At 38.9% G+C, this 27,084-nt stretch overlaps 1 protein-coding gene across 5 annotated transcripts in view; it reads right to left on the reverse strand.

The window, feature by feature from the left end:
- Positions 1–27,084, reverse strand: part of SLC7A2 (solute carrier family 7 member 2) — a 76,263-nt gene that overhangs the window by 13,393 nt on the left and 35,786 nt on the right. For 2 of the 5 annotated variants that reach the window (XM_025932910.2, XM_086702859.1), the window contains exons 2-7: positions 11,661–12,051; positions 10,713–10,868; positions 7,131–7,296; positions 5,597–5,730; positions 3,877–4,099; positions 1,869–2,008 (exon numbers count right to left, since the gene is read on the reverse strand). In XM_025932910.2, coding sequence (XP_025788695.1) covers positions 1,869–2,008; positions 3,877–4,099; positions 5,597–5,730; positions 7,131–7,296; positions 10,713–10,868; positions 11,661–12,036 — 1,195 coding nt within the window. In that variant the 5' untranslated portion in view covers positions 12,037–12,051. Of the gene's footprint in view, positions 1–1,454; positions 1,592–1,868; positions 2,009–3,876; positions 4,100–5,596; positions 5,731–7,130; positions 7,297–10,712; positions 10,869–11,660; positions 12,052–18,864; positions 19,295–19,362; positions 19,450–27,084 lie in introns of those variants that run through there. The other 3 variants (XM_086702857.1, XM_086702858.1, XM_025932911.2) reach the window with 3 other exon arrangements.

Genomic DNA, 27,084 nt, shown 5'->3' on the forward strand with positions numbered 1-27,084 from the left:
ACCCTGCTTCCTCATGTTCTTTCCATGATACATCATTTCTTTAAATGCACCTCATGCCTTACTTTGAAAACCTTCCATTGCTAGTATACTTATATATTAGATTATTACAGTTTCAGTATGTTTTATAAGAATTACAAATAGCAAAATAAGTAGCTAAGAAAGAGGAAGATGATTAATTATCCAGATAAGCTCTCTAATCTAAGCTAAAAACAAGCACAGTAAGGTGTGGGAGTAGAATAACAAAAATATAGTATTTCAGAACGTTTAAAAAAAAAGCCTTCTGCTATAATTATCTTCTTTTGTTATTAATGTCAATATGTTATACTGCCAAATTAAATTCCTTCTCAAGAAAGAAGGATATATTTTGTAAAACTCTGAATACAAAATAAAGTATTACTGGGCAAGATTTCACTGGGAAAAAATAAACATTCTTATGGAATAAATAAAATGTATGATCCTTTGTCAAGATTTATAAATTCTTTTCACTAGCATAATGGACTGTTTAGTAACAAAATGGGCTATAGATCATCTAGTGCAACCCTCATTTTATGGGGGCAGAAACCTAAGCCCCCATTAAGAAAATAAGTGACTTGGCCTTCCAATGTATGTCTAATAAAGTGCCAAATTTATTAAAAAACATTTACAATGTGAAGCTGTTTAGGCAAATATTTTCTGACTCTGAAAAAATACTATTTCATGCATAATTTAAGCATTAGCATTCTGTAATTTCCCCCCAATTCAGAGCCTCAATCAAGTTATCAGTTTTGGTTTGAATTTTTACTACTAAAACAGCTTTATAAAGCTTGCTGACGTCTCTCTCTTGCTTCCTAGAACAGGACCTTTAAGGCCGTTCTCTCAGCCTGTATGAATCTCCTTGAAAATTTCTTCATGGAATAAATAAGAATCTGGCCAACGGCATTTTACAGAGATATTATGACATCCCCAAAGATAGGCATCTGCAAGTTTTTTTTAATATGAGTTAAACACCAAAACACATAGTTGAAAGCAAAAATAGAGTCCAAATGGGGTTTAAGAGGAAACAGTTGTTAGTAAGTCTTAGAGAACCATGGTGGTCCAGGCAGTGCAGATATCCCCCACTCTGAGGGTGGGTAATTACCACAGCAAGTATAAATTACCCTGACATTTCTTATACTTAATTAAAAATGAGTAAAAATACGGTGAAGACCCATTATAACCCTTTGCACATTTGTTAGGTGCCCCAAAAATTAAAATAACGAAATGGTAAAAAATCCCCAAGGGTCAGTTAAGAATGAATTTCAGTAGACCACCACCACCACAATTTTCAGATCTCAATGTTCATAACCTAATTTATCAGTGATTTTTTTTTTTTTCTTAACTTACATGCACAGCAAGCAGACCCTCTTTATAAGTCCATGCATGCGCATAAAACGTTTAAGGCCAATGCTGAAGAATCCTATGTTTGAAAAGCTTACCAGAAATGACCCCTGCCGTCAACGTGGCGGCAACTGGTGACTGCCTCTTACTCACTCTGCCAAGAAATCTAAACAGTAAACCGTCTCGGGCCATGGCAAATAGAATTCGGGGTAAAGGAAACATAGAGCCCAGAAGACTAGAACAGAAAAATTCATAATCCGCATGTGAGTTATTGTGAAGTATTACTCTAGACAGGCATACACAGGTAAAGACCGGACATACTAAAATGCAGAACCTAGGCCAAAAAACCCCACAAAAACAAAAAGAAAACATCAAAAAAGGAAACATTCACAAAAAAAGTTACTGACCTTTACTTAGATCAAAACAGAAAACTACCTAACTGCATTTCTCTTCAGAATCCTTGATGAGAAAAAAGATCCCCCTTTTCTTAACAAAAGTCAACTCTCTCTCACCTGCCACCGCACCCGATGATAAAGTAGCAATTACTGGTGTCTTCGTTTTGGAATTGATTTGAGCTAGACATTTGAAAAGCAACCCATCCTCCGCCATAGCATAGATTACCCGCGGCATTGGGAAAATGGATCCAAGAAGACTGAATAAAAAGCAAACACATGCAGGATGGCAAATACATTCATGCAAGATGACATCTCAGAACTGAAATTAAGCGACTCATATAAAACTCAGCATCACAACCATGATTATGACGTCTTGTTATTTTTAAATGTGTTATGATTGGGCATTTAAAAATACTTGCCAATATTTACCATTGTGCTACCTATTATTCTGTTATAGATATTTGCCCCGCACACTCACCACACTAAGAACAACAGTGCAAGTAATTTGTGCATGCCCGCAATTATTACTGAATTAACACTAAGTAATTAAGATTAAGAAAACCAAAACCAATCATAGCATTAAGACGTTTTTAGTGGCAATAACTCAGAAAACAAAATTTCTCAACGGATATGAAATTAGAGATTAAGTAATTTGAATTCATAGTATAGTCACTTCATTTATTCAATGATTATGATTCTTGTATTTATTTTACCACTATTTTCCCTCCTATTGCTTGGTATTTGATCATATTAGTAATAATACCCAGCATCACAAGATAATCAAGAGAGAAAGGGTAAAAAAAAAACACAAAAATACACCAACTTACTGTAAATTTAGTACATAGAAGTAGCCACGATTAAAAGTCAGGAACAGCAAAGTTTTAAGAAAATGCTCTTTGCTTTAGATGTTTCAAATTTCTTGTGTGTTTACTGGCTGCACGAATCCATACATGACTTAGTTATAAAAAAAATAACCATTTGAAAGAAAATATGTAAAATATTTTGTTTTAAATATTCATTTTATCTTTTGATAAAGCTGGGCTGACTTGGCCATGGATAAATCTTTGTCTATCTTCTAAGACCATGATGGTATGATGTCTTCATAGCTCAGATTTTTTCAAACTATTCAGAATAAACCTCAACATTAGCAGATGGCTGAGAAACCAATGGGGGCAATTTCTACTTGCTACTACATATTATCCTGAATAGAAAATAAATAGGATTTTTTGAGAGCGATGAAAAGCTAGGCTGATGAATTATATGAAAAGATTTTTTTTCTAATTCAGACTTTTAACAACTTATTTTCACTTAAAAAAATTAGTAATCAGGCAGAGATTAATTTTCTCTTTGTAATAATGTTATATAGTATCCCATGATATAAACCAGAATGAAATATCTTATAATGACATGTTAATTTGAAACGTGAATAGCTCAGGGAGCCTGAGAAATGGATTCTCAAGTACGAAAACAAGTAGCCCCTGAAAATCTGGGCACTTGAGATTCAACTACCTTTTTCTTTCCACATAGACATTATATGAACTTTCAGCATTAATTTCAAAACAGTAATTTCTATTTCTAGACCAAGTTCACTCCGATCAGTACTAAGAGAAAGTCTCAGTGTTTCACAGTAAAAAGCATATTACATTGGACAATGTCACAGCATTCAGCTCCCAGTCACAGAGACTTGATATTATTTTAAAAGACGACAGAAAACATCAAGTCTGCACACCAGGTCTCAGTGGTCTGTAACACTACAAGTAATACCGAAGCCAGCAGGGAAACATGCTGGTAAAAGTGTCCTAGAATTTTATAATATATACACATATGAATACGTGTGGCATACATGTGTGTGTATGTGTCCACGTGTATCAATGCCGTATACATTTCTACTGAAGCTTGGACCACCATTATCTTGAAAAACTGACTTTTAACTGATGGGTGAAAAACGTTTTGTCACTTAAGAGTTTCATATGGAAGTTCTGGTCAAACTATTCAGAGAATATGTAGTTGCATAACATATACCTTATACTAGGAGTATTTTTAAAACCTACTGAAGCAATTCTTTAAACAATGACTCCTCTGCAGTAACACCCACAGCCCCTGCCTCACAGGCAATGCAATATACCTTGTTGACAAAGCACAGAGGGAGCCCGCTGCAACAACGTATTTGGCAGGACCCCATCCAACATATTCAAATGCTACTGGAAGAGGGCTTTTCTCATCCAGGAGGTAGTATGGCATCATAAGTGTTAAAGCTGCAGAGACCCCAAAATAGGCCATAAAGCAAACAAGCAAAGAAGTCACAATTCCAATAGGAATCGCTTTCTGAGGATTCCGGACTTCTTCACCTAAGGAGATATAAACAAAATATTTGCATATTTACTAAAACATTAATAGATAAAACACGGATTCTTCTTCTCCTTCATGGTAATTTCAGTCTGCTTTTGTCCCTTCTGTCTTCTTAGCTTGATCCATCTATTCTACATGAAATTTTCTCTCTTCTTAAGCATACTCTGGGGCGTCTGGGTGGCTCAGTAGGTTAAGCGTCTGACTTCAGCTCAGGTCATGATCTCACAGTTTGTGAGTTCGAGCCCCGCGTCGGGCTCTGTGCTGACAGCTCGGAGCCTGGAGCCTGCTTTGGATTCTGTGTCTCCCCCTCTCTCTGCTCCGTCCCTGCTCATGCTCTGTGTCTCTCTGTCTCTCAATAGTAAATAAATGTTAAAAAAAAAAATTTAAGCGTACTCCGCTATTACACAAAATTCCAATTCCCAGAGGCAAGAAGAGAAAGCAAGATATCATGCAGGTCAGTTTCCCATTTCTAGAAAGAAAACATGATATACCAGCATATTAAATTTTTTGGGATAGCATAGCAGTCTTAATCATTTGGAAAGTGATTCATCCACAGAAATTAAATGACTGCCATGGCATTCTGTGGGCCCTTACATAGGAAGGCTTCCATAAATATGAAGGTAAACTTTTTCTACCCAGTGTGCCAATTTATATTAAGATCCAGTTTCAATAACAACAAAAATAGTGCTTTGAATCTTTCTAGTAAGAATTGGCATTTGCAATGCCTCAAAATGGTCAATCACACGGCCATACTGTAATCTGAACCCAGAAGAAGCACGTAAGAGAGTGATTCTGACATGATGGCTTTGTTGCATAAGATAAAGAGAAAAGAATTACCACAATATATTTTATCTTACTAAAAAAGAGACAACTTAAGAGCATGGTCATCATTTGTTACTCATTGTGATAGTACTGAAGGTTACTTCCAGGTTGAAGGTTAAGGACAGTAATTATGACTAACATTTATAAAATATTTGACAGCTTGCAAAGTATTTTTCAAGTGTATTATATTTAAAAAAAATTTTTTTAATGTTTATTGAGAGAGACAGAGTGCGAGCGGGGGAAGGGCAGAGAGAGAGAGAGACACAGAATCCGAAGTAGGCTCCAGGCTCCAAGCTGTCAACACAGAACCCGATGTGGGGCTCAAACTCACAGACTGTGAGATCATGACCTGAGCTGAAGTCGGACGCTTAACCTACTGAGCCACCCAGATGCCCCTCATGTGTATTATATCTTAAGTAACCTTCATAACATGAGGGGTTAACATGAGGGATGGGTACTGGCTCTCCCAATTTTACCAAAGTGGAAACCAAGGCTCAGAGCATTTTGCTAAGTTTCTTTTTTATCACATACCGTAGGCACCACAGCTGGGTCCAGAACCAGCCCTGATTACCCCAAATCTCACTCTTTCCTTGACCTTCTGCTGCCACCCATGGGTACTTGTGTACAACAAGGAACACCTTTCCTTCCACAGAGAACCAAGATTCTTCCCTTACCAGTTGTTGCAATGCAGTCAAATCCCACGAAGGCATAGAAGCAGGTGGCAGCCCCAGCCAAAGTCCCTGCAAAGCCATACGGCATAAAGCCACCAGCCCCATAGATACTTGTTCCATTTTCGGAAGGCAGCTCTCTAAGGCAGAAAATAAGCACAAGGGAAAGTTATTTTCATAGAAAACTTCTTCTGGTGATTTGTCTCAAACTACCTCTTTGGAAAGCTATTGTGTTCACCAGCTCTTTGAAACTTACATATATAAAATTAAGAGTAAATCCTACTTTTCTCACCCTGTCCTAGAGAATGTAGTGGTGTTGCCAACAATGGCGTCCTCCTGGGTTGCTAACACTCAACTGGAGGCTGATCAATAGCATAAGCACAAAATCCAGATCCACTCTGGCTGGAACTCACAGCCAGGCAGGATAGTGAGAGCAGAGATGCTATATATGGGCCACGCTCTGAAACAAACACATGACACTTCCTCTTCTCATGGATAGTTGGGCAGGCGGCACACTTAAAAATTTTCCTAATAAGGCATTTGAAAAGGTGGCATCAAATTCTCTAGGCTTGATTACTAATATTGAAGTTGAATATTTTATTACATGGTAAAAATTGTATAAAACCAGGGGCACCTGGATGACCCAGTTGGTTAAGCGTCTGACACTCAGTTTAGATTCGGGTCATGATCTCACAACTCGTGAGTTGGAGCTCTGCATCAGGCTCCTTGCTGACAGCCTGGGATTCTGTCTCCCTCTCTTTCTACCCCTCCCCCACTCATACTCCCTAAAAAATAAATAAATTTTTTTCAAAATTGTTTAAAACCAGAGGATATTAATTTTTTGCCTCAAAATAATGACTATAAACAACATACATAAAGAAAACCATGTAGTTACACCTCACTTCATGTAACAGATATTTCTGTAACCTTATTTTATTTACACATAGGAATATTAATATAAATCTTGGGCTGAAACCTTCTGTATATAATTATCACAAGTTCAATTTTTGAGCCTATCAGGTTTAAAGTAAAATGCACAGACAATTCTGCTTTTGCAACCAACAACATTTTCCAAAAATCAAGGCCTGAAAAGTACTACAAGGCTGCAAGAATGCAAGGAAACCAAACAGTGTTCCCCAACGGAAGCACTAAGGAATTCAAGTCTCCAAAACACCCATTGTTTGTAAAAGGGGGCAAACCTTTGTGGGGAAGGAGCATCCTTCCTCCAGTTAGGATCTCACTGCGCTCTACTCCCATACCAACCGCAGAGCTTGAAGCTGAGAAGGAGCCGCTGCAGGCCTTCCAAAGGCTGCTCAATAGTGAGCACACGTATGCATTTGTGTGGGGGTGGGGGGACACTGGGAAGAAGGGTCTCGGAAGAGAACAGACCCTCAGAAATCTCTCCTAAGCACAAAAATTGAGAACCACTGTTGGTAAAGGAAAATGTAACATAAGACAAAAGTAGGCAAATTGATGGGGGGGGGGAGGGGGAGCAGGTGGAGAAAGCACTCAAAATAAGGGAAAAACCCAAATATTATACCTGGCACTTGCTGATATATTTTTGAGAAACTCTTCGCTAATCTTCCAGTTTGCCACATTGCCTTTCACAAACCCAGCAACCATAACAAAAAGAAGGACCAGGATGTTAATAGCTGTGAAGATTTTATTCACCCAAGCTGATTCTTTCACTCCAAAAGATAAAAGACCTACGGAAAAAGAAAGGGTATTTTAATTTTTACCCAAGTTTTAGCAAAAGCAATGGCATTTTGAGGCTGTTACACGGTTTAGGATATTATTTCACCAGGATTCATATATTTAACTTACATTTATCCCTTTCTATCGCCCGTTTTGACTCATTTAACTGTGTAACAATGTCTCCTAAACACAACCAACTTGGTCTTAGAAGGCCGGCTGTGCTCGTAGCCAGGAGACGCCACACTTCAAGAAATCAGTAGGTCTAGTGACTTTGGCTGTTATCACCAATAGATAGACAGAGGTAAAGTAACTGAATTTCAATGAAATGCTCGTCTAAAAAAGCCATCTCAACATACATACAATAAAATAATTCTTCAACTGTTACACCAAACGGATATTTTTAAAAGTCAATTCTCATTTTAATAGCTTTATTTTATTTATTTATTTATTTTTTTTAAATTTTTTTTTCCAACGTTTTTTATTTATTTTTGGGACAGAGAGACAGAGCATGAACGGGGGAGGGGCAGAGAGAGAGGGAGACACAGAATCGGAAACAGGCTCCAGGCTCTGAGCCATCAGCCCAGAGCCTGACGCGGGGCTCGAACTCAGGGACCTCGAGATCGTGACCTGGCTGAAGTCGGACGCTTAACCGACTGCGCCACCCAGGTGCCCCTTAATAGCTTTATTTTATATTCTTATTGTAAAAGTAATCAATTTCCTATTCAAGTAATTTGAAGATACAGAAAAAATATGAAGGAAATAAAGATCAAGTATAATCTCTTCTCCAGAATTCTGGGCGTGAGCACGTATGCATGCACACACACACATTTTCATGTTGACAAACAGAGAACCTCATTTTTAACAGCCACATACTCTTCCACAATATGAAGACACTATAATCCCTTATTTATAGACTGACAGGCAGCTCTTAGTTTCTTACAACTATAAATAGTACTGACATCACATCATCATCCTTTTATAAATATCTTTGTACATTTTCTAATTATTCCTTTATAATAATGTTATATAAGGTAATACCACATCAAAGGTATGTCCTTTCATACAAGGCTTTCGGTTCACATTATCAGAAATATTCTCCAGAAAGTTGTGGCCCAATTGAAGCTGCCCATTTTTTCTATTACGTTATTCTATTTATATCAATTTGTTAGATTTATTTATATAATAATGCAAGGAGCTGTCTTCCTGTCATGTATTGCATGTTTTCCCCAGTTTATCATTTACTTTTATTCTTAGTGCTGATTATATATACATATGTAAAAGTTTCAGAACACAAATTTTTCCTCTTTAGTTTCTCTACCTTTAGAAAGAGTCTCCCCAATATTAACACCAAACGTTTACCTTTGTTTCCTTCTATCATGACTGTATTTATCATATTTTTATTTTCAATCCATCTTATGTTAACATACGAATTATGGACCAAAGAAAGTTTACTTGTTCCTACTAGGGAGAGGATGGTGATGAAGGGATTATGTCACATAACTACTTGCTTCTCCCACAAATCCATACCACCCAGGATCGAATAAGCAAAATTACCCAAGTAAAGAAGAGGGAGACTGGGTTTCATTCTTCTACCTATATAATTCCCAGAATTTTATGATAATGTAACTATAATGAAAAAAAGGGAACTGCATGAACGGTATAATTATTGGCTCTTTCACACTAGAAACCTGTATACACCTACACGCTTTGGAAATACACTCTATACGCTGCACCCCTATCCATCTGGAAAAAAATAAAGCCACTGTCAAGTTTTATTAGAGTTTCCCAATACCCCGTGTGCATGCTCTATCCTGAGATCCCTACCTCCTGCCAATAGATTAGAGACCAATGACTATCTCCTCTAAATACTGTATACACTTACTTCCCTGTGTCTTTAATAAAGCAAAAGCTTCAGCTGACAAGACATCTGGTATTACAATATGAATCGAAATTTATATTCAGAGGTTCTGATCTTCAGATATTCTAAGGACAAAGTTATCATGTGAGCTTAGCCTATATATAAAGTAAAAACATACTGGTCAACGACACAGGACAATGATGCAGGCCAAGGCCTGAGTCCTGCCATGGACTTTCATGATTCTAACCTTGTCACAGCTACATGCTTCTCATCGCTTAGAGATTAAAGCTGAATACGTTAAGATCATTGAAACCATCCCTAAATAAAATATGATGTAACTAATTTAATGTTAGCTAGGCTATTTAGAAACCAAAACAAATGAAATCTCTCATCTGTTGAGAACAATTGTTGCAATTTTTCTTGACATTACAGGTAAAATGTCAAATAGTTTTGAGCTATAAATTTTGTTCATGTCCTTAACCCTACATAAAATATTTAATAAATGACTAACTTTTTTAAAGATACAATTTTTTTAAATTGTATAATTGTATAAGTAAAACGTTCATTATAAAAAGATATTTCTGTCACACCTTTGTAAGCATGGGAGAGAGTAGATGGCGAGAAGGTTGGACAGGAAAATAAGGGGCAGCTATCCAGGGCACATCAGGTAGGAAGTGAGAACATAGATTTTATTCTTAGTAAAATCCTTGATTGGTTTAAGCAGGAGTGCAAGTGAGGATGACCATCAAAATAGAAGATGTTCAAATAATCAAAACAAATGTAATGTTTGTTACAGGGATTAAGTATGCCTACAAAATAAAACTGTCTGCCATCTAAGTGCTTCCTATGAACTAGGCAAGAAGTCTGTACAAGACAGACACTGATATCCCCATTTTATGGATGAACAAACTGAGTCACAGAAAGATTATGTCATTCAATGGTCCAAAGATAGTGAGTGGCAAAGTAGGACTGAAAATCTGGTTGTTCTGATTCTAATTCCTTTCTAAATCACTATGCTACATGACTGATAAACATGGGAAAATTCTAGCCTCAAGTATGTTTGGCCACATAATATCTGTATTAAAAAATGACAGGTGGTTTGAATATGCTTCTTTTTCAGCTAGATACCTACATTACATAGATGAAGGCATGAATAGAGAGAAATTCTTCTAGAAACCGTATGTTTGCCAATATGCTTATTGCAGCCAAGATAAAATAATGCCAAAAAGTGTACATTCCTCCTTATTGAAACTTCATCCCTGCAAATCTCCAATTGCTACTATAATGATGTGTCTTATCCTATTCTTCAGTGCATTCCAAGTACCATTTACTTAGAAGTGCTATTTCTCCCCTTCCACACAATTTAGATTTCTTTTTAAAACATGTCTGTCACATAAGAAAAAATGTGATTCTAGCCGGTGACAAGGCCCATGGGTACCCAACAGTAACCTAAACACATAAATATGCCATCTCATCTTGGGAACTCAGGCCCGAAATCCAGTGGTAACTTATTTTGCCAGGATGATTAGTCTGGCTCACCTCAGGGAGGAGTGTGATTGGTCTTCTTACCTGCTAGAAGTAATATAAGACAGACAGCAAAAAAGTCAGGATACTCTGCAAGGCCGGTATAATTCATTTTGAAGTAGGTCCTGAAAAACTGACCAATCTGTTTGCTAAGAAGTTCATCAAAGGTGCCACTCCATGCTCTTGCAACACTTGACGTACCTTCCCAAAATAAAGAACATACAGAGAATACGAGGTCACTGGGAGAAGATTAACATAACACCATTCGCTACTCTATTCGACGAGGAACGTGGGTTAGTTCAGACAGAATTCAAAGTTTTAATCACATATAAAATTACCCTGATAATTTTATATAGAATATATATATTATTACATATAACATAAATATATATATAATAATTTTATAATTATACATTGGTAACCAAATGCTCAAGTATATAACTGTGGAATCAGCTAACTTTATTTGCATTAAAGAACCATGGTTATTTATTCTATTTATTTTATTTTATTTTATTTTATTTTATTTTATTTTATTTTATTTTATTTTATATTATTTTAGAGAGAGGGCAAGAGTGGGAGTGAGGGACAGAGGGAGAGAGAGAGAGCAAGAATCCCAAGCAAGCTCCATACTCAGCACAGAGCCTGATGCAGGGCTCCATCCCATGACCTTGGGATCATGACCTGAGCTAAAATCGAGTCAGGTGCTCAACCAACTGAGCCACCCAGGCACCCCATGGAACCATAGTTTTTCAGAAAGCAGGTTTCCAAACCCACTAAGAAGCATATTCAGAGATGAAGCAGAATCATTGGATTTTGCAATTAGGGAGACATTTTAGAGGTGAGATAAATGGGACATAAAGGGATCAAGTGAGTCACCCACGATCACATGGTCACTAACTAATGAAGACCTACAAAGATAGGCCAAGGCCTCCACCTCAGTGCTATTTCTACCATTTCACAAAATTAGATTGATTTTTTTTTTTTGAAACATACCTATCACATAAGATAAAATGAGATTCCAGCCAGTGATGAATGCCCACAGCTCTCCAACAGTGACATATGTGTATAAATACGCAGACCCAGTCTTGGGAACTCGGGCCCCAAATTCAGCATAGCAAAGGCCTGCCATCACGGAAGCAAGGGCAGCAATGAGGAAGGACACCACAATGCTGGGACCAGAATCTGCTTTGGCCACCTCCCCAGCCAGGACGTAAACCCCAGCACCAAGAGTGCTTCCAACCCCCAGGGCGATGAGGTCCATGGTGGATAAACAGCGGCATAATTTGGAATCTTCTAGACTGTCCAGAGTGACGATTTTTCTCCGGATCAGACATCGGGCAAAAGACAGCACGGCTCTGCAGGGAATCATTCTGAAGAAAGTAGCCTGAGGAAGAGAAGAGAGGAGGTTAGAGGTGGAGCTGGAATCATCATCCCTCCAACTATTGGCCTAGCTTCTCAACACAATTATGGCACCATGTTATTTTTGTTTCTGTTTGACTTTTACTAGAAACACAGCCTAGAGCAATCAGAAAGAGGGCTGGAAAAGTCAAAGTTGTGAATTTCTTAGAGTCCACTAATACATGGCCTTTTCTAAGACACTACAACAAATGGCTTATCTGGGGAACACAGGAATAGAAGCTTTGGGTGGTTAAAAAGATTTGCCATTTTTGTTCATTTGTGCTGCTACAATTTTTAAAGATATGCTGATAGAAATCTCTTCCGGGACACGGCTCCTTTGTCCTCACTACAAGCAAGGAGATGAATTACCTCATCTTTCTTTTCTTCAATCATTCATTCAACTCATGTTTTTTATGCCTTATTGAATGCTAGGGATTGTGCTAAGAAACAGAGCACCTGGGTGGCTCAGTTGGTTAAGCATCTGACTCTTGATCTTGGCTCAGGTCATGATCTCACAGTCTGTGAGTTCGAGTCCTCTGTTGGGCTCTGCACTGACCTGCTTGGGATTCTCTTCCCCTCTCCATGCGTCTCCCTTCCATGAATGCATGCACACGTTTTCTCTCAAAATAAATAAATAAACTTAAAAAAAAAAAAAAGAAACATGTCTAGAATGGGGTGGTATGTATTCACAGTCTCCAATTTTATAGGGCTTGCAGTCTACTTATTGTCTAAAAGCTGGTAAAAAAAACACCATTATTATGTATTTTACAGCTTTATCAAATACATGTGAGCTCTGTTTTCATTTCAGTCTCTTTTAATGTGAAGCCATTTGAACATTTTAGAATAAAAAAAACTCCTCCCCAAACACACTTGAATTTGTCTAAATAAAATTGCTATTCAGTGATAGTTTGAGTGTGAATTTGTAGTAAAACATACACGCTCATTTACAATGACTTGAGATTTCTAAATAAATAAATAAATAAGCCCAAAGTCCATGCCAAATATGCTGTGTTCTTTTTAAAATGGAATGAATAAGGTAGACAGAAAGACTTACTCCCCATACTCTATAGGCCCAAACAACCTAACACCGCAAAAAATTATCAGGCTATAAAATAAAGTATGGATCTTAGTAAGGAAAAAAAATGTATACATATTGCAGTAAAAAGTCTGAAGTAAAATATACCAAAATATTAACCATGATGATCTCTGGGTAGAAGCTAATTTCTACTTCCACGTATTTCACAGAATGTGTATTATATTGCTAATATATATTTCTAAATTATCTCTAGTAGACATGTACACCTTATATGCAAAATACATATTAAAATTAAAAAGCCCTACATGGCCTTGTCTACAGAGACACATAACTCAGCAGACTAGGAAATAACTGAGGAATGGGGAATATAATAGCATATGCAGCTTATCAGTCAGCAAAATTAAATGTATTTAACTTTCAGAAGTTCCGAGTCCTGTTCGCCACTTCTGCACAATGATGCAGAGATTGCATGCGGCCTCCTTCAATCGCATTCTGTTATCAATTATCTAAACTCATGAGATCACAGCTTTGCCACCTTCTCTGAAGAACCTAGAGCTTTCTATCTTACAAAATAAGCCCTTGAACATTTCTCAACCTTCATATCTATAAAAGACAGCTATTATCAAAATTATTTAAAAACAATGAATAAGATGAATATTCTATGTTAAATGTAAACGACTTGGTGCTCAGAAGAGACACAGACATTTCTGGGATACGAATCATCCAGTTTTACACTAAACCTAGCAGACAAAGCTCACTCCCTGAACAGAATTCATGTATCAATGTACGTGCAAGTCCTTGATTTCAAGAACAGCTAGTTCAAAGAAGGTAGAGAAAAACCCTGCAGAAATAGTAAAATGAGTGAAAAGTCCCTTGACAGTGAAAATAAACATTTTTTAAAATGTTTGTTTATTTATTGATTGATTGAGAGAGAGAGAGAGAGAGAGAGAGAGAGAGAGAGACAGGAAGGGAATGAGGGAATGAGAGGGAATTCCAAGCAGGCTCTGTGCTGATAGCAGGAGCCTAACGCAGGGCTCGATAGTACGAACTGTGAGATCATGACCTGAGCCAAGATCAAGAGCCGGATGCTTAAGTGACTGAGCCACCCAGGTGCCCCTAAAGTTTTACGTATCACTACTGTCCACACCCCCTGACCTAGTGCCCAGCACGGCCCTTCACAAATACTTGTTGAAAAAATCTGCAAATACATGTGACCTCTCCAATGTTGCCAATATATTCTAGCTTCCAAAGTCTAAACCGAATACTTCTATAAATCAAATGTGTATCAGTTTCTACCCCTACCTAGCCCTAAGTAGCTATTTCTCAGATAACACAGCTAGAAGATAAGGTAAGAAAGTGATCTGCTTAAAAAAGAATCAAGACTTGAAAAGGTGAAGTTATATAAAAGGCCAAGTGAGAGGAAGTGAAGGGGTTTACTACACTCGCCTTCCATAACACCAAAGTGTTTTTACACAGAGATGTGCAAAGAGCAAGGAGTAGGGATCACTGCCAGCTGAAAAGTGCTCAGCAATGAAGAAGAACAGAGTAAAAAATTTTTTTAATGTTTATTTATTTTTGGGAGAGAGAGAGACAGAGCAGAAGCAGGAGAGGGGCAGGGGGAGAGAGACACAGAATCCAAAGCAGGCTCCATCCACGCTCTAAGCTGTCAGCATAGAGCCCAATGTGGGACTTGAACTCAAGAACCCTGAGATCATAACCTGAGCCAAAGTCAGACACTTTACAAACTGAGCCACCCAGGCGCCCAAATCCACTGAATTTTAGTAATGATTTAAGATCATGTGAAAATGGGACACGTCGCCTACGACTTTAGGAAACAAGTGATAGGCAAAATGAGGCATATCTGTTCCTCACTGAACTCAGTGAAACACTCTTGATAAAGTACTGGATTAACCCCAGTTTTCATGAATAAAAGAAGCAAATTCTGCAACTATTGCAACTATTTCTATTTAAAGGGAAAGCATCTAGAAGGAAGCAAAGCAAACTAAAAAGAAAGTGGCGGGATTCTGGGTGGGCTCTTATTTTTTTAATTCTTTTTTTCTGGTAATAGAGTAACAATGCTGTTTGTGAAATTTCTAAAAAATAAAAAGACAAAAAACAAAAAGCCACACACAGAAAATGCAGCATAAAAATTAAAGGGGCTAAGCAAGCCAACCAATACTACAAACCTCTCTGAAATGTTAAAAACAGCAAAAACTCTTATTAACATTTATCCAAAATGAATACGTGAGTGACCGTCATCTTGTCAACAGAAAAGTGAATTTCATTTCCTCCAGATTACATAGGAAGCAAAATAGTTTTGCAGAAATGTATAGTTTTAATCAGGTAAGATCTACTACCTCTTTTGCATTAAAAATGGAAAGTATTTTCTCTGTTGCCCTGAGGAAATAAGACAAAGCTGCCATTTGTCAAGCATTCATTTGCTTTGAGTAACAGAAACACATACGTCAGAAACTCTTCTCAGAACCAACAGGTTACACAATGTCCCTCACAAACAATCTCAACTACGCACACCTATCTGATAAAACACTGATTACAGACGCTATGACACAAAACCAATTTTGCAGAAATATAATGGGATGAGAGAAAAGCAATGTAAAAACATATGGGGTCCATTTAATGAACCATTATTCAACAAACATATATTCAATCCTGTAGATTTTAGTCAATAAAGAAAAAAGAACTGTGCTTTTGTAAAGTAGGTTTTTGTGGAGACCACCTAATACATGGAAGTAGAATAGCAACAGGGGAATAAGAAAAATAAAAGATATTTGTGCTTACTATCAGTGATATAATTTGGTATTTACATAGTTTTTATAATTTTTCCTTTAAAACATTTAAAAAAGATATGCTCCTGGGGCGCCTGGCTGGCTCAGTCGGTTGAGCGTCCGACTTCAGCTCAGATCATGATCTCATAGTTCGTGAGTTCCAGCCCCAACATGGGCTTTTGTGCTGACAGCTCAGAGCCTGGAGCCTGCTTCAGATTCTGTGTCTCCCTCTCTCTCTGCCCCTCCCCTGCTCACGCTCTCTGTCTCAAAAATAAATAAATAAATAAATAAATAAATAAATAAATAAATAAATAAATAAACAAACCCATAAAAAAAAAAAAGATATGCTCCTTATGTGAGATAGGATAACTTTATCATACTTCTCCAAGTGATTTTCTTTGCTGAAAAAAAATCCACTCATACCTCTCCTTTGAGTCAGGTCTGTATCTACCGTCCTTGCCTGGGCTCCTGTGTGCTGTCTCATCAACAAACAACTATGCAGGGAGAATCTGCAGGGATTTTGAAGGTGATTCTATCGGTCTAGGGTGCACAGACAGTTTTTCCAAGAGCAGACAACAATCCACACCATCATAACCACTGTCAGCTGTTGCTGTTGTGAACAAGGACTGGTATTTAAAACCAAACCTCCAGAAATGTAGTAAAGGATGACCATCTAGACTTTTGGGAGAGGCCCACACAACACTGATTACCTCATGGCCTTAGCCTTAGAATATAAAAGCTCCAGTCAACATTCCTAAAGTCACAAATGATTCCGGTAATAGCAGAAACAGATACGTATCTTTCTTCAACAGTTATTTTAATAATTGCTAAGATAGCAGCCTCTCTATTGAGGAGGGAAAATAAACACACCTTAGCTTAGATCTGAAAATGCTTATTAGCCAACAGAGGGCTAGAAGGGATTTTCGACAGACTCTGCAACAGAGAAGTCTCTGAATACATTTAATGAGACTAATGCTACAATTAGATCGTCCTCAGCCCCCTGCCCCAACCCTGAAGTGTAACTGTTTCAAGACCCCTAACTCTGTGAAGGAGCCCTATTGATTCTTGCCAGAAAACGAAAGTACTTCCTCAGCAGCTGGGAATCACCTCCTTCTCAAACTTCTCCAATCCAGATTGCAAACGACAGTACAGAATTTTAGGTCAAGTAAATTCTTAGCTGTGATGACAGGACACTACCATAGAGCAGACTTTCAACTAACCACAGAAAGCTTCCAGAATCTGCTACGTACAGTCAAAAGTCAATCAAAACTTTGATGTAGTGTTCAGTGTCATAGAAATGGATCTTTCCCCTCCTTCCCTAAATAAAGTGAAATTTCAAACTTAATACTCTGTGTCAGTGTCACAGGCCCTGACAATAAATCTTACAGGAAAAAGCAGCTGCAGCAAGACAGAGGGGTGGGCCTTCCAACAAATCCTCAACAAATTAGCTGGTCAGAATTGTAACCAATTCTTCCCACCTCATTTGAGTTGCTAGTTTCATGGTGAAACAATCTGCACTTTCTGTTTCTGGACTGACAGGGGGAAAGGAATTAAACCACACAGAATTGGGATCCCTGCCCCACTCCGTTTTCCTCTCGTCTGACGTAGGCCTTTGGGGTTTGCAGTCTCCAAGTTCAGCATCAAATACAGTTCTAAAAGTTTAAATTTCAAAACCTTATTTTCAAATTATATTGTAGGTTAAATAATTTAGTGAAAAGGAGAAAAGGGATATGGACATAATACCATGAGATTATTGACTTTTTTTTCACTTTTTACTTACTTTTAAGAGATTAATTTCTCAAACAATACATCAAAAGTATAGCACAGGATAAAAGGCAAAAGCAACAAACGTTTTCATTCAAACCCAAAACTTTTCTTTTTTCTGGAAAACAAAAGTACTTTTTCATATATATTTCACTTATATTTTGTTCCAAAGTTTATCTTTCCTTCAAAGCAAGTTTTCTGAACAAATTTCTCAAAAGTTCCTCCAAAGCTTTCTGCAGCTAGGTGAATGCAAATGTAGAAATAAATAGAAATCGATGACTCAATTCGGGCCAACACAAAGTCAATAGCCATTGTAGCAATCACATTTGTATTTTGGGCCCTTTTATATGAAATCAGTACAAGGATGGTAAACTATTTCAAAATTTCTGACACAAAAATCCAGAGACAAGCATTTTTTCTAAGGACGTGCAACAAACAAACAGCTGATAGAGTTTGCAAAGGTACTTGGCTGATGCTTTAAAATGTGAACCCATTTAGGGGCGCCTGGATGGCCCGGTGGGTGAAGTGTCTGCCTTTGGCTCAGATCATGATCTCATAGCTCGTGGGTTCGAGCACCGTATCAGGCTCTCTGCTGTCAGTGCAGAGCCTGCTTCAGATCCTCTGTCCCCTCCTGTCTCTCCCTCCCCAGCTCCTGCTCTCCGTCTCTCTCAAAAAATAAATAAACCGGGGTGCCTGGGTGGCTCAGTCAGTTGAGCGTCCAACTCTTGGTTTCAGCTGAGGTCATGATCTCATAGTTCGTGAGTTCGAGCCCTATGTTGGGCTCCACACTGACAGTGCGAAGTGTGCTTGGGATTCTCTCTCTCTCTCTCTCTCTCTCTCTCTCTCTCTCTCTCTCTCTGCCCCTGCCCCACTTGCTCTCTCTGCCTCTCTCAAAATAAACAAGTAAACTTAAAAAATTTTTTAAAATAAACATTTAAAAAATTTTAAAAAATAAAAATAAAATGTGAACCCATTTAGCTTTATTTAGCAAAGGCAAAAATACAGGACTAAGGCATCCCCAGTTGCCTCATTTAGATAGATGCAGAGCAATTAAAAAAAACATTAAGTTTTCCAGTTTCAATTTTTAGGCTTGGAGAAGAAAGGAAGCAAAAAAAAAAAAAAAAAAAAAAAGAAGAAGAAGAAAGAAAGAAAGAAAGAAAGAAAGAAAGAAAGAAAGAAAGAAGGAAAGAAAAGAAACCAGAGCCCCCAGTACCTTGGTAACTGGAGTATCTGCCCAGGCAGCGCCCCACTTTCACGCTCAAGGATCTTGGTGGCAGCGTCGGCACAGACAGAACCCCGTTCCCGTTAGGTTTTAGCGATCTCTGGCTAATAAATCACTCGGAATGCCAGAGGGTGCCACCTGTTCCCTCTCCCCTGGCAGCTACGGAGGGAAGTGTCCTCTGCTAGGCCCAGTCACCCTATACCTGCCACATCCAACATCAGGAGAGGCCCTTTCCAAACCGAGGTCCCAACTCCGGAAGTGCTAGGCTAATAAAACCGGCTAAGATTCATTAAGCATTTCCCATGTGCCCGGTATTGATCTAAGCCCTTTTAGTCTACTCCTTCAAGACTCTTCCCAGTATCCATATGAGATCAGGACTGCTATGAATTTCATGGCATAGCTGAAGGCACTGAGACAGAGAAAGTCTAGGCAATATTGCAGACACCGCTTTTTACAAGGCAGAAAAAAATCTGTTCTTCTTGGACGTACCTCCAACCAATGGGGACTCCTGATAACACTATTACTCCAATGCCCCTCGCAGTTTGAATGGTCTCTGTTCCCTGAAACCAGAAGCTACTAAAGAAAATTAAGGTGCTATCAGCAGGGCCTACTCTACTGGGTTCCACTTGCAATCTCAACCCTTCGAGACTGCTGCTACTTCTTGACAATTCTGGTGTATTTCCTGATAACTCCTCTTCTTACCAAGAGCAGGTATCTTCATGGAATTAACTTGAATTTGTTTAGATATTTTTTCTAATAAGGCATTCATTGAGTTTAACATGCATTAAGGCCTTTCCTTTATACCCACTGACATATATATATATATACCCTCTACCTGAAAGACACAGCTTTTAATTTTTTTAAATTAAAAAAATTTTAATATATTTTTTAAATGTTATTTATTTTTGAGAGAGAGGGCGACAGAGTGAGAATAGGGTAGGGGCAGAGAGAAAGGGAGACACAGAATTTGAAGCAGGCTCCAGGTTCTGAGATGTCAGCACAGAGCCTGATGCGGGGCTCAAACTCATGGAACTGTGAGATCATGACCTGAGCTGAAGTCAGACGCTTAATGGACTGAGCCATCCAGGCGCCCCAAGACACAGCTTTTTATAAGGCAGAAAAAAACGTTTTCTTCTTGGACATACATACATCCAATCTGGGCTCCAGATAACATTACTTCTTTAATGCACCCTACATGTAGTCAAGATCCCAGGAATAGCAAACAAGGGTTCTACAGTAATTACTAAAGACATTTAAAACCTTTTTACACCAATGAATTACATTGACGAATCAACTGTTCACTTAATGAAAGGAGGGATAGCTAAGGAAGCACAGGAAGTATTTTACCACACTGGAGAAGGTTAAGAGTTTGCTGAGTCAAAGAGGGATGAACTGGTTTTGGCCATCTGCATGTGCCGTGGGAAGGAGTCCGGGAGGGGAGCGGCTGGGATTATGGTGTTTTGCGTGGAGGGAATGGCAAGTAACAAAAAGTGGTTTTATATACCAAGAGCTTAGGGGCTTGAGGAGAAGCTAGAGGGAAGCACGATAAACAGAGGGGCCCCCAGGTCATGCAAAGAGCTTGGACTTCATCCTGAGAGCTGTAGGGAATCACTAACGGACTTTAAGCCAGATCTACAACTTGACAACTATCGTTCTGACTGTATCATAACACAGGAAAGAATGACTATATTATAATACGGGAAGGGAAGGGATGAGAAAGATCAAGACTGGGGTTATGAAGAAAGGAAATCAGGCTTCTGGAATAATCAAGGCACAACTACTAAGACCTGCTCTCGGGTGAAGGCAGTGGGGTGAAAAGGAATGGATGGACCACTGAGCTGCTCAGGAGGTGAAGGATACAGAAGCTGATGACTGTGGAATTCAGGCCCAGGGCTTCTAGATGGTTTGTGTGTCCTTCACATAAGGAATGAGAGAGAGACAAGGGTGCCTGGGTGGCTCAGTCACTCAGTGTCTTTTTTTTTTTACTTTTTTTTAATGTTTATTTATTTTTAAGAGAGAGAGACAGAGTGCAAGATGGGGAGGGGCAGAGAGAGAGGGAGACACAGAATGTGAAACAGGCTGCAGACTCTGAACTGTCAGCACTGGGCCCGATGCGGGGCTCGAACCCACAAACTGTGAGATCGTGACCTGAGCTGAAGTCGGCCGCTTAACCGACTGAGCCACCCAGGCACCCCTCAGCGTCTAACTCTTGATTTCAGCTCAGGTCATGATCTCACACTTTGCGAGTTTGAGCCCCATACTGGGCTGTGTGCTGGCAGTGTGGAGCCTGCTTGGGATTTTCTTTCTCCCTCTCTCTCTGCTCCTCCCCCATTCTCTCTCTCTCTCAAAATAAATAAATACACATTTAAAAAAATTAAAAAAAAGAATAAGAGAAGGCGGTTCTTTTTGACCACCCTGATTTTAAGGTATGTACAGGACTGTCATGTGGTCTCAACAAAGCTCAAGAGAGCACAGAAGGCAGGAGATATGAGAATTATCAGCACAGAGATGATCATTAAATGGACAGTGTCACCCAGTAACAAGACTGTACATGAGAAGGGAAGTGAACAAAACACCAAAGATCCATACATCTGAGGAATGGGAAGGAGGGGTGGGGGAGTAGGAGGGGGAGGGGGAGAACAACAACAACAACAACAACAACAACAACAACCACCACCACCCATGGAGGGGTGAGAAGAAGAGGCAAGAGCAGTAGAAGGAACCAGGAGTTCTGACCCAAAAGGGGAGTGAGGCTTTGAGGAAGGAAACAGTACTCAACCGGGTCGGACAGTGCTTGAAAAGAAGGCAAGAAGCATGATGTGGGTATGTAGTAACGAGCAGATCTTTGGTGACCCTGACAAAGGAAGTACCTGTGGCTTGGTGGGGGTGTAAGCCGGGTACATTGGGCTGAGAAATGATGAGAGGTGAGGCAATGAAACAAGTTCAGGTGGCTTTTTCAGCAAATGACATGAAAGGCCATGGAGTCGAGGGGGGACTTTGGATAAAGAAGGAATTTACTGCATTTAGACATCGAGAGGAAAGTGTTGGGAGAGAGAGAGAGAGAGGTAAAACATATAGAAGGGAGAATGGATAAAGAAGGTTCTTGAGATGTGGGAGACTGACATCCGGAGCTGGGATGAAGCGTCAGGTAGGAGAAGAAATGGCACATACACCCTAAGAGTCCAGGAGGACAGGGCAGGGCAGGGGCAGACAAGCTGTAGGCCAGATGGTAACTGCTGAGCTCTCTTTCTATTGAGAACTCCTAAAATCCTTCCCGTATGTAGCATATGCAGTTGGCCCTTGAACTGCGCAGGCCCACTTACACACACATTTTCAATAAATACCACACAGCACTACAAACGTATTTTCTCTCCCTTAGGATTTCTTAGTAACATTTTCCTTTCTCTATCTTACTTTAAAGTAAGAATGTTGTATATAATAGTTACAATACACAAAACACGTGTTCACTGTTTATATTACCTATAAGGCTTCTGGTCAACATTAGCCTATTAGTAGTTAAAGTTTTGGGAGAGTCAAAAGTTATACTTGGACTTTTGACTATGAGAAAGGTTGGTGCCCCTGTCCACCATGTTGTTCAAGGGGCAATTGTAATTTATAAATAATAAAAGGGAATGAACAAATAATGTCAGAATGACTTCAACGTTTATTTATTTTTGGGACAGCGAGAGACAGAGCATGAATGGGGAGGGGCAGAGAGAGAGGGAGACACAGAATCAGAAACAGGCTCCAGGCTCTGAGCCATCAGCCCAGAGCCTGACGCGGGGCTCGAACTCATGGACCGCGAGATCGTGACCTCGCTGAAGTCGGACGCTTAACCAACTGCGCCACCCAGGCGCCCCCAGAATGACTTCAGTAAAACTTTGTGCATGGATGTTTCTTTGTTTTGTTTTGTTTTAATCATCGAAAACTTGTACTCTCATTCTAAACTTAAAAAAAAAATAAATGCATAGTAAATTCAAGTATGTGCTTCTAGACTATAGTCAAAATTTCCATGTCGAGTTCTTTGCATTCTCAGAAAACAAACAGTAATATTTGGCACAGTCATTTCATGGAACAAGGTATTCTAAATAAATGGGCTTTCTAGATAACTGAAGTTTATTTTTAATTTTTTAAAATTTACATCCAAATTAGTTAGCATATAGTGCAACAATGATTTCAGGAGTAGATTCCTTAGTGCCCCTTACCCATTTAGCCCATCCCCCCCTCCCACAACCCCTCCAGCAACCCTCAGTTTGTTCTCTATATTTATGAGTCTCTTCTGTTTGTCCCCCTCCCTGTTTTTATATTATTTTTGTTTCCCTTCCCTTATGTTCATCTGTTTTGTCCCTTAAAGTCCTCATATTAGTGAAGTCATATGATTTTTGTCTTTCTCTAATTTCACTTAGCATAATAACCTCCAGTTCCATCCACGTAGTTGCAAATGGCAAGATTTCATTCTTTTTGATTGCCGAGTAATACATATATATATATATATATATATATATATATATATATATATATATATATATATGAGATATACATCTTCTTTATCCATTCATCCATCGATGGACATTTGGGCTCTTTCCATACTTTGGCTATTGTTGATAGTGCTGCTATAAACATGGGGGTGCATGTTTCCCTTCAAAACAGCACACCTGTGTCCCTTGGATAAATGCCTAGTAGTGCAAGTGCGGGATCGCAGGGTAGTTCTATTTTTAATTTTTTGAGGAACCTCCATACTGTTTTCCAGAGTGGCTGCATGAGTTTGCATTCCCACCATCAGCACAAAAGAGATCCTCTTTCTCCGCATCCTTGCCATTCTCTTTCTAAACAGAGCCAAAGTATCCCTCTCAAGTCACCACCCTACACCCTACACCCTCCCCAAAAGCTAACTAATTTAATTCATTGTTAGAATTTAGTCACTTTTGTTTCAGTGCTAAGCAAAATTCCTTCTATCAAACTGTGGCAGAAAAGGAATTCAAGTGGAATTCAGTTCAAGTTCACAAAATTTAGATGGATACTATGCCCAGTGTACTCATGGTTTATGGTTTCACTGGAAAGTCCTTTCTTAAAAATTTGTCATTTTGTTTGAATAACTATATTTTCAATTTTGCAAAGCATGTTCTGATTTGGTACTTCTTAAAATACAGAAACAATGTGTCTCCAGAGATTTTTATCATTAGCATCTTGGCAGATTGTGGAAATACCACTATTGGCTGAGACGGGTTTGGAAGTTCATGCTGGCTTCAAATAAATCTGAACAAAACATCTCCCTTCTGTGCTCAGGGAAAGTAATTACAGCAGTGCCAGTTCTTCATTATCATAATTCAGAGCCTAAGATTTAAGCTCAGAAGATGAAAACAAAGAAGTTTAAAACTAAAATAACTTGAAATAATGTTCCTAACACCGAGGTCTGACATTCTTGTCACATTCATATTCCACTTATTAATATGCCATGACTGCAAATAATTTCTCCAACTTAAATTTTCACCAAACTTTTTCTTAATTTTTGGAATATTATTGCATAGACTGAATTCGACCTATTGATTGCTAAATGAACTTTCAATTTCTCTAAAAGATTAACTCTTGGAATTTCAAAAAGAGGGGTACCCGGGTGACTCAGTCAGTTGAACATCCAGCTCTTGATTCTGGCCCAGGCAATGATCCCAGGGTCGTGAGATGAAGCCCTGAGTTTGCCTCTATGCTGAGCAGGGAGAGATTCTCTCTCACTCTTACCCTTTGCCCCTTTCCCACTCATGCTCTCTCTCTAAAATAAAAACAAACAAACAAATAAATAAAAGGAAAAAAGACAAAAGGAAACAGTCTAAATGCAACTTATATATTTATATTACATACATATATGTTTTTATATTATAAAAATATGTATCTTCTTTATCCATTCATCAATCAATGGACACTTACAAAGGAATATTACTCAGCCATCAAAAAGAATGAACTCTTGGGGCGCCTGGGTGGCGCAGTCGGTTAAGCGTCCGACTTCAGCCAGGTCACGATCTCGCACTCCGTGAGTTCGAGCCCCGCGTTGGGCTCTGGGCTGACGGCTCAGAGCCTGGAGCCTGTTTCCGATTCTGTGTCTCCCTCTCTCTCTGCCCCTCCCCCGTTCATGCTCTGTCTCTCTCTGTCCCAAAAATAAATAAACGTTGAAAAAAAAAAATTAAAAAAAAAAAAAAAAAAAAGAATGAACTCTTTCCATTTGCAATGATATGGATAGAGCTAGAGAGTATTACGCTAAGCGTAATAAGTCAGAGAAATATCATGTGATTTCACTCATAAGTGTAATTTAAGAAATGAAACCAACCCTTTACTCAAAGGGAAAAAAAGAGAGAAAGGCAAATCAAAAAACAGACTCTTACCTATAGGGAACACACTGATGGTTACCAGAGGGAAGGTGGGTGGGGGATGGGGGAAATAGGTGATGGGGATTAGGGAGTGCACTGTCATGATGAACACCGGGTGATGGCTGGAAGTGTTGAATCACAATATTGTACACCTAAAACTAACATTATACTGTATGCTAACTAACTGGAATCTAAATAAAAACTTAAAAATAAATAAATAAATGCAATTTCTAAAGAAAAGTCCAAGTAGCAAGGAGATACAGGCAGAGGAAGACAAAAACAACTGGCTGTTACCATATAGTATGCTTATGGGTAAGGAAGTCCAGAGTGACTGTGGGACATGGGGGTGTCTGGGGGGGGCAGCCTGTTCAGACTGAGGTTGGTGCTGGGGTCTTTAGAGAAAGTACTCCTGGGGGGGGGGGGGAGGAGCCATGACTAATCTGAATACCTTATGCATTCTTCCACTCCAGAAGTCATTGAAAGAAAAAAAAGAAAGAAAGAAAAAGAAAAAAGCCTAATACTGTTTACCTGGTCCTCAGAACAAAGCAGCATCCATAATCTTTAAAAACTAATTTTGAAATTCTGGCAATTAATATAATCAACCACTTCTAAAAATCACTTACTTTAAAGTTCAACCTTTCCTCATTCTTACTTTATTTGAAAATTTCCTTTTCTGGAAAAAGATCCTGAATTTCATATAAATACTTAATAACAACTGAAGTTATTTCCCTAATAAATAGTAGCAAATCCTTAAAATAATTATATATCTGTAAATTCTTAATCAAAAGTTCCTGGAAACATCTATTTTGATCTTAAATTCTAATAGCAGTGGCCTAAGTAGCACTACAATTTAAAAGTCAGATTATCGGGGCGCCTGGGTGGCGCAGTCGGTTAAGCGTCCGACTTCAGCCAGGTCACGATCTCTCGGTCCGTGAGTTCGAGCCCCGCGTCAGGCTCTGGGCTGATGGCTCGGAGCCTGGAGCCTGTTTCCGATTCTGTGTCTCCCTCTCTCTCTGCCCCTCCCCCATTCATGCTCTGTCTCTCTCTGTCCCAAAAATAAATAAAAACGTTGAAGAAAAAAAAAAAATTTAAAAGTCAGATTATCACATCATCTAAAAATTCTATGGGGTAATGGCTGATCAGTAACAGTTCCCTAAACAAATCAATTATTTAAATAATGTGTGAAGAGTGGGCTCTACAAGGAATAGGATTTATAAAAACAAAAAGAATAGAGCATTATAAGACCTGCCAATTAAGCAGAAATTTAAAATATATGAACACATATATGCACTACTCACACAGTTTCTCAAACTTCGTTTTAAAAACACTCATTTGGGGGTACCTGGGTGGTTCAGTCAGTTAAGCGTCTGGCTTCGGCTCAGGCTATAATCTCCGGGTTTGTGAGTTCAAGCCCTGGGTCAGGCTCTCTGCTGACAGCATGGAGCCTGCCTGGGATCCTGTCTCCCTCGCTCTCTGCCCCTCCCCCACTCACATTCTCTCTCAAAAATAAAAGTAAACGTTAAAAACATTTTTTAAGTAAAAACACTCACTCTGTATCACCCCAAAATAAAACTATTATCTTGGCCTTCTTGCCTCTATATTGCTTGCCTCTATATTGCTTCCGTATTACAATGTAGCAATGGTACCCCTGGAGTAGGGAAACAAGAATGTAACAGCAAGATAAATAAACTCCCTTCATACCCATACTCCTGCTGCTCCTTTGCAAAGAGCTGTTTCGGCAGTTCTTAGCACCAACATGCAGAGAGAGAAATATCAAACGCGGGGCTGTGAATTCCAGCTAAGTCCAGGAGACCAGCACTGTTATTTCCCAGTGCTGACGTTAAATGGTCCC

Source organism: Puma concolor, chromosome B1 (assembly GCF_028749965.1).
Source record: "Puma concolor isolate L17-30 chromosome B1, mPumCon1.1.hap2, whole genome shotgun sequence".
NCBI classification, from domain to species: Eukaryota; Metazoa; Chordata; class Mammalia; order Carnivora; family Felidae; genus Puma; species Puma concolor.